This window comes from Oncorhynchus nerka, linkage group LG7 (genome assembly GCF_034236695.1).
Source record: "Oncorhynchus nerka isolate Pitt River linkage group LG7, Oner_Uvic_2.0, whole genome shotgun sequence".
NCBI classification, from domain to species: domain Eukaryota; kingdom Metazoa; phylum Chordata; class Actinopteri; order Salmoniformes; family Salmonidae; genus Oncorhynchus; species Oncorhynchus nerka.
This window is the reverse complement of record NC_088402.1, coordinates 43421228-43430293: the sequence shown is the minus strand read 5'-3', so window position 1 is coordinate 43430293 and position 9066 is coordinate 43421228. Positions and strand designations below refer to the sequence as shown.

The 9066-nt window shown below is 40.2% G+C and overlaps 1 protein-coding gene across 1 annotated transcript; it reads right to left on the bottom strand.

Moving 5' to 3' along the window:
- Positions 1-475: 475 nt before the first annotated feature.
- On the bottom strand, positions 476-7922 carry spaca4l (sperm acrosome associated 4 like). The gene is made up of 3 exons (XM_029663685.2): positions 7765-7922; positions 1434-1544; positions 476-942 (listed from the first exon to the last, which is right to left on the bottom strand). The coding sequence occupies exons 1-3, from the start codon at positions 7814-7816 to the stop codon at positions 716-718; spliced, it is 390 nt and encodes a 129-aa protein (XP_029519545.1). The 5' UTR covers positions 7817-7922; the 3' UTR covers positions 476-715.
- Between the last annotated feature and the right edge of the window lie 1144 nt (positions 7923-9066).

Sequence of the window (9066 nt, the reverse complement as noted above, 5' to 3'; positions counted from 1 at the left end):
TCACGTAGCTCAAGAATGGGGGCAACATGAGGTCACATGGCAATTGCATTATTCATTGTAAACAGTGATCAGTAGAGCTCCCCAACAGCAAGTGGGGCTGGATAATGGGAGAATTAACAGTGAAAGTCCATTTGAAATAGTGGTTAGAAATAAGCATTCGTAACTAACACCAGAGATAGAAAATAGTCTGTTAGCTGAGCTCCCTATTGAAGATCAATGAATTGTCAGTATGAACAGTCATTGGTTATATAATGCTGACTGACAGATTTCCATCACACTAAAGTGTCTGAAGACATCTGCTCAATTATGTTAATAGAAACTTGCCAATTGTACGTGAGCATTCCATACAAAATAGTTTAAATTCAATGCTTTCCATAAGTGCAACTGAATAAGGGTCTGTATTTAAGCTAATCTGTGTTTGAACAACTGCATTTCCAAGTGAGCCATAAAACAAATTGAGAAATTTCCAGAGGCATCAAGGACAAAACAAATTCTTTAATAGAAATCATTTAAAAAAGTTTAGCTGGTATATGGTACACTTTAACATACGTTTCCTCCTTGGCTTAAATTATACAAACGTAATGCAGTTCTTATACACACAGACAGATTGGTGCTAATGTTTGATGAGTGCGTGTGGGTGTGTGAACCATCAACCTACATGTATATCAACCTCTGCATATGTATGTGTGTAGGCCACACAGAGGGATTCGCCCCTTTACACCAGGACTTTGGTCATGAAGGCAGTGAACAGGGTGGCGAGGGCCAGGGGCAGGATGCTCATTCGGGGCAGGCCCGGGGCAGTGTTACACAGGTCCGTGTCACAGCAGGCCTTCATTATGTTGTACACTGTGTGGTTGGAGCTGGTAGGGAAATAGGTTGTGGTCGTCTTGTTGCATTCATTCACTTTCAGGCAGCCTTTCATCTTGATGTCCACAAACTTAACTGTGGATGAAAAGGAACACATAAAAAACTGAATTACTTAGGCTTTGTCGTGCCAAACGGCACACACAGTAAGGCCTCTTAAATTGACAAACTATGAAACGCAAGTTGTTTTTCATTCACTTTTGCCGCAAGACAGAATGCTGGAAAGTGACATTTAAGCATCTGCAAAAGGAATATTTGCAGCTCGTCTTCCTTCCTCGTTTGCTTCTGAAGAGGACAGAGGCACTATGGGGTGTAAAAACATACTACCCAAAACAAAATCCTTACATTCAAACTTGACTTTTCTTATCAACACTGATTTTGCTGATAGCTGCTTTGAGGAAAGTTCTTACTTGCAATGACTGCAATATGTGTTTGTTTATCTACAGTACCTTAGTTGAATGCACTGACTAATTCGCTCTGGATAAAGCGTCTGCTAAATTATTAAAATGTAATTATAAGACATATATGAGCCACCTATGACTGGTGTCTGCCAGGCCTTGGGTCCTTACTTGCTTTTCCGACACCGCTGAAACAATTCTCCCCGGCATTGCAGTTGACTTCGGTGGTGTAGCACAAGTCCCCGAGGCCCAAGTCACATTTGTAGCACTTCAGAGCCTGGCCTGGGATAACGGAGATGGAAATAAATAAGCAATATATTACCATATGCCATTCTACAAATTCTCTTCATGTTCAAGTAAACATTCTTGTAGACAACTCCCTTGACCGCTTTGTTGATGCAATCCTACGTCATTGGGACGGTTTGTCTCTAAACATGGGATGGGCCAAACAATGGTTTAGCCAGTTGACACTCCCCGGTTTTGCTGACTGTGCACTTTAGTGGATGAGAAGCCCAACCTGCGCAAGTTCTTATGATGTTAGTTCATAGAAGGGCATAGTTGTTTGACAATTTGTCCACTTCTCAAAATACAGGGTGAATGCTTTGAGTGTAGCCTTCCTTAGTTCTTGATAGGGACACACAAAATGGCTGCTTCCCAGTGAGTGCCACTCCAGACAGAGAACCAATTGGGTCATGGAACTACCCTTTGGCCCCATAATTCTTATGCCCTTTATAATGAGTAGTTTGGTGCTTTTTAGGGGGTGGAGGAGGAACGGTCCGCCATAAACGACATAATTAACCGAATGACAGTGAGACCCATAAATTCAACCAATTAGTTGCAAGATGGAAAGTCCCTGGGCAAGTTCTGACTTCTTCTGCAAATAACACTACAGACACGCAAGTACCTAAAGGAGTTAAATACCTGCCCATGAAGTCGTATTTATGACAAACTCATCCCATGACTGGATCCATCATGGAAAGGCATACGTTTATAGGTGACGTGCACACATTGACACATACAGTAAATACACCATTTTGCTTGTTCCTTGTTTGAGTAAAGTTACTCAGTCCATTTGCATTCATGCCATTCAAGTGGTAAAGACGTCGTCATGGGACGATTCTACAGAACAGCATAGCTGCCATTTTAAATGAGCGACGCATATTGGTCACATTTAGGTACCAACTTCATTTTTAAAAGAGGGAAAACATGGCGTGGCCTTCAGTTATGAATGTCTGGTTGACACAACAAATAATCTAAGCAATTTGTGATTGAGCCAAGGAACATTGAGCTGCTTAGCAAGGTTGTAAAAATTCCATGCCAACGCCTGATCCCCCCCTTCCACTCCCAAAAACTGGTTTCGGTCACACCCCATGGAAAACGAGTTCACAAGCGACTCGGGTTACAAAGAATGCCACTCCTGTTCCAAACAAACAAGTCATACACTGAACAAAAATATAAACGCAACATGTAGTGTTGGTCCCATGCTTCATGAGATTAAATAAAAGAACAAACATTCCATACGCACAAAAAGCTTATTTCTCTAATTTGTGCACAAATTCTTTTACATCCAGGTTAGTGAGCATTTCTCCTTTTCCAATATAATCCTTCCACCTGACAGGTGAGCCATATCAAGAAGCTGATTAAACAGCATGATCATTACACAGGTGCACCTTGTGCTTGGGGACAATAAAATACCCCTCTAAAATGTGCAGTTGTGTCACAACACAATGTCACAAACATCTCAAGTTCTGAAGGAGCCTGCAATTGGCATGCTGTCAACGTTATGAACAGAGTACCCCATGGTGACAGTGGGGAATATGGTATGGGGAGGCATAAGTTATGGACAACGAACATAATTGTATTTTATCGATGGCAATTTGAATGCACAAAAATATTGTGACGAGATCCATCGTGAGTCCCATTTTTCCAGTGGATTCATATCTGTATTCCCAGTCATGTGAAATCCATAGATTAGGGCCTAATACATTTATTTCAATTAACTGATTTCCTCATATGAACTGCAACTCAGTATAATCAATTAAATTGTTGCATGTTGCGTATTTTTGTTCAGTGTACATTGAGTGCATCCCCACAATCCAACCAAATGACTCACATTGATCACATGTAAAGAGGGACGCAACAGAATCTCTGTCGGCTTGGGTGTCCACTTATATCAAAGACTATCATTATGTGATCTTGCAGACATCGATTCAACTTTAATGTAACTTTATTTAACAAGCATCGTTTACCTGAGTAGCCTGCTCTACGTATAAAGTAGAAAATATATACACATGCGCAGAATGTGGTCTGCACATGCACAGAAGCTTTGGGAACTTTAGTCTGGTGGACTAAAGATCCCAAAAAAGTAATTGCCAAGTGATCTGATCATTCAATCAATGTTTGAATTCCATTCTTTAGGTTCAAATATCAAATAAGGTGTCCTTCCGGGAAGGACAAATATATCCTTGAGAGAACGCAGATGAGTAAGACATGCCAGCGCACAAGTACTTCCACTTGTCAAACACCCTCCCACTCAAGAATGCTTTCACGAAAATGTATTGAGGCTACGTTTAAACAGGCAGCCAAATTCTGATATTTTTCCACTTATTGGTCTTTAGACTAATCAGATCAGCTCTTTTGACAATAATCGGTCAAAAGATCAGAATTGGGCTACCTGTGTAAATGCGGTCTAAGTGGCGGTTCCCGATACACAGATTAAGTTTTAAAAAGCCATTTTAAATGGAGAGTCTATTGACCACACTTTTTAGTTCAGGAATAGGTTTAAATCTGCTTGGGAAACCGGACCTTAGAGTGAAAACAATCAGTAGTCTTCCATCAGAATGCCTCTTCCCTACCATTACATACAGGCCAACATCACGTAAATGAGTCATGATGCACATTTCTCGGTCAGCCTCTGCCTGGGAGTTTGGGGCCACGCCTAGACTTTATCCCCTTCAGAAATCCTGTCAAATCGGTTCCCTTCGCAAATGTCACACCACCAATCTGTCACCGCCTCACAGGTGACAGTCAGGTTTCGCAAACAAAGCTGCCTCTTGGCTTACACACTTGGCTGTACTCTAGCCACAACAGGTAATTTACAGAGGCAATGAGGGGTTAAGTTAAGGAGGAGCGCCCAAGCCTTGATTGGGTAATACGGAGCACGGGGAAATGAGTCACACGGATTAGGGGGATGATGTTCACAATTGGTCTCCACCATCTCTCATTATTGTTACCTTTAAGAGGACTGAGGACACGGTGCCCATTGAGTATGAATTTTAAAAATCCTTCAACCTGTCCCCTCCCCGTCATCATTGAAGTAGATTTAACAAGTGACATCATTAAGGGCTCAAAGATTTCACCTGGTCAGTCAATGTCATGGAAAGAGCAGGTGTTTCTAATGTTTTGTACACTCAGTGTATGTTTTTGTATATTGTCTGGTGTTTTTATGTCATGTAATGAGTTTATACACTGGGGACATACTGGTGGTGGAATTGGAAGGAACAGTAACATTATTAACAAAGAGGTTGGGTATAGTGTATTTAATGAAAGAACCAATGCTGTATTGTGTAATTGGCCAAATGGGAGAGCAGATCAAGTTACTCTGTTCAACTGGTTTCAGATCAGGGCCCATAACCACAAAGCCAAGTACCACAGTTCAAATCAGACTACTGTTGCACTCTACAGTTCACTCACTGCAACTACGTCAAAGGAATTTACAAGTTCATTATGAGACCCCATGATGATGGGAACCATGGATACCATAACTGGGATTCCAAAACACCAAACATTGGTCAAAATGTATTTCGATGAATCCTCTTCAAAGTAAGGCATTTGTGTTGGGATTTTGATATGCGAAACAAGTCTTGATACAGATTTCTAAAAATAATACCAAAGTTGTCCACATGCTGGCAATGTTGCCTGAGACTGCAATGGTATGTCCTGTCTTCTAACCAAGAGCCTGGATCAGAAGTATTCAATGGGGATGCTAATAAATCAAATCAAAAAGGTATATTTGACAATTACAAAATGCAGTTGTCAAATCAGATCTAGAGCCAGTCTTCACAACCCTAATTGAGCAAACACGTTTTACCTTGAGGGTAGTCAGTAATATATACTAGTTTTACTCCATAGTGTCCCTGAAAGGTTTAAACTAATGACTTCCTGTAAATCGCCAACACCTTCCACCCACAAGGCTTAGGACCAAACACCTAACCTTAAATGCTTTCTTAATGTCGCTGTCACAACATTAACACTAAATTGCAAAGTTGAGCTCAATCCAACTGAGCTACAGACAACTCCCTTTGGCCTGCTCTCCACACAGTATACTAAGAGGCTCATTAGCCTACACATCAGCCAGGTGATTAGAGTCACGGCATCAATGTAACTGGCCGTGAATCAAACCTGTGACACCAGGGGTGTATTCATTAGACAAAGACCGTAGCAAACAGTTATAAAATGTTTGGCAATGGAAACCGTTTATTCCAATCTGAGGTAGGCCCCTCCCCATTTAATTCCTTTTGGCTCCTAGGGAGCCACCGAGAGGCTCTTGCTGCCAAAGAAATGCCTAACAGGTTAAAAGACATTTGAGCCACGACAGTCAAAATGGTTAACTTTGTTAAAGCAAGGTTCCTGAACTCTCGTGTATTTCCTGCACTATACAATGATATGGGCAGCGCTAGATATCATGATCTGAATCTAGGTTTACAGGGACTCTCCGCAACTATATTCAATGTGCGGGACAAAATTGAGGCTATGATTAAGAAGTTGGAGCTCTACTCTATCTGCATTAACAAGGACAACACACCGGTATTGCCATCAATGTTTGATTTTTTTGTGTGCAAATTAACTCAATCTTACGGACAATGTCAAATGTGATATAGCGAAGCACCTGAGTTAGGTGCGCAATTACGCAGGTACTTTCCCGAAACGGATGACACAAACAACTGGATTCGTTATCCCTTTCATGCCCTGCCTCCAGTCCACTTATCAATATCTGAACAAGAGAACCTCATCGAAATTGCAAGGAGCGGTTGTGTGAAAATTTAATTTAATCAGAAGCCACAGCCAGATTTCTGGATTAGGCTGCGCTCAAAATATCCTGCCTTGGCAAATCACACTGTTAATAAGACACTGATGCCCTTTGCAACCACGTACCTATGTGAGAGTGGATTCTCGGCCCTCACTAGCATGAAAACTAAATACAGGCACACAGACTGTGTGGAAAATGATTTAAGACCGAGACTCTCAATACAACAACATTGCAGAGTTATGTGCATCCTTTCAAGCACACCCTTCTCATTAACCTGTGGTGAATTATTCACATTTTTCGGTGAACAAATAAGGTTTTATATGTAAGATGGTTAAATAAAGAGCAAAATTATTGATTATTGTTATATTATTATTTGTGCCCTGGTCCTATGAGAGCTCTGTCACTTCCCACAAGCTGGGTTGTGACAAACTCACTCATTCTTATGTTTAAGAAATGTATCATATAGTGTGTATGTGTGTGTGTGTGGCAGGCTTACAATGGCAAAAAAACAACATTTGAGAGTATGCTGACCTTGGTGCTAGAGGGGGTACGCAGCTGGTTGAATGTTGAAGGGGTACGGGACTATAAATAGTTTGGGAACCACTGCCCTAGAGCACTACACTCAGAATGACTGATACTGTCCAAGTTAAGGGCCAAAAGGGGAAGCCAGCAGAACTACATTTTCTCATGTCTTAGTTTCACTAAAATGTTTTGTTAGGGAACCTATGCAAACGTTGTATGAGATCGTGTTCCCGAAAATATTTGATAAAGGTAATGAGGAATACATATTCACAATTCAGGAAGAACTCAATCAAGGTCGACAACTGCAGAAAATAATATAGTACGGGTGTGGTTTGAAACCTAAGATGGGGACAAATACTTGTTTAGCGGAACTAAGTGACCTCAACTATGGGTCATACATTAAGGCAAGAATAATAGTTTATTTAGTCTTTACAGTTGAATATTCTGAACCATTCGCTCAGAAAGGCTCGGAAAGTTCCCCCAAATTAGATAATGGTTTCCTTACCCTGTAAACGGTCTGTGGACATGATTTTTATTGTAACCTGCGTATGGGAGAATCTCAACCTTCAACTACAAACACTAGGCTGCGTTTACACAGGCAGCCCATTTGAGATATTTTTACACTACTAATTGGTATTTTGACCAATCAGACCAGTTATTTTGCCAATAATTGGGCAAAAGATAAGAAACACCGGTTTAAGACGTCCACATTTTCTAATTGGTTGTATTCGGGTGTAAAGCTTGCCTATTTATATGATAAACTATAATGCCTCTTTACAATACATTGAAAGTATACATAGCATTCGAATTGTGAAAAAACTAACATCATTTTGACTACCCAACTCATTACAATCGTATCAAACATTTTGCTTTGGCTATCAAAATGATAGGCTAACTAAACAACGATTGAAATAAGCAAACAAATACAGTTGACAAACAATTTTATCTTACCAACTGAAAAACACAGGCCAACTGCGAAAATACTGAGAAGAATTCTGTTCATCTTGGAAAATGTTTTTAAAAAAAAGATCAGTGTCGACAACTTTACCAGAGTTTTTTTCCGTGCCGCTATATGGACAGTTAGCTGTGATCAAATATCAAAATTCGTCACCAACTCGCTATTTATGATCTCCCACCCATTTTCACAGACGCGTCACCGTTATCCTATTCAACATAGAAGCGTCTGGGCCACGTTCAGTTGCTAAACGTTCTTGAACGTTGCCGATATAAATTCCATCAAGAGAGCGGACCCACTGAGCACAGACGTAAAGCCAATTCAACCTGTGTCAACATGCTAGAATAGATCACTGTCTGAAGTTGTCTGAACAGAAACGATCTTCCTCCGGCACTAAGAGAAACACAATTATTTCCGTTATTGGCTTGGCTTCTGCAATGCAAGATTGCTATTCTGTTTTGTTTGCTTGTTTTCCTGGTAACACATTGGGCACAAACTGGTGCAATAACGTTGTTTCAACGTAATTTGTCAACTAAGTGTGACGTGGAATCTACGTGGAAAATACAAAGGCTTTGAAAAGTCATCAATTTAAAACTTTTTTTTTTTTTTAAATGGGCGGGGTGAAAATTCAACCACAGGATTATGTCATCATGACAACCAAATCTCAACACAGACAAACCTTGAATAAAATATGTATACATGTTGTATTTAGAACAACATCAAATGTTCAATGTTATATCCACTATTATGAAGGAAAAAAACGATAGGCTGGGCAGCACCTCCTATTGGAGAATTGATCTATCTACAGCTACCTCTTGGCCTCCCATCCAAGGTTTTAACCAAGCTCAGCCCAGCTATCGTCACTGACTATTACCAACATACTATCCTGAGAATGATTGTTGAGACATCTCCACTTAAAGAAATGAAATATGTTCACTGTTGCTACGGAAGACATTCCAAAGGGTAGGCTTAACAGAGGAAATTAAATGTGACCATACTTTATCAATCATCAATGATGTTATTTAGGCCTACAGTATATAGCATTTGCAAAGTCATCAACAGATACTGTCTCAATTCAACCCAGAATTAACAAAAAAATAGACACTACAATAGGCCTAGTGTTTCAAGCTCTGGTTGATGTCAAATGTAATGATATTTAGTGCTATTCAATTGTGTTTGGTTGTCAACACAACCAAATATCAACATTTGAAGTAGATGTATTAATTCCAGTGTGTGTAAAAAAAAATAGATAAAGGTATATGTTGGATTCACATCCTCCATCTCAACCAAAAATGTAA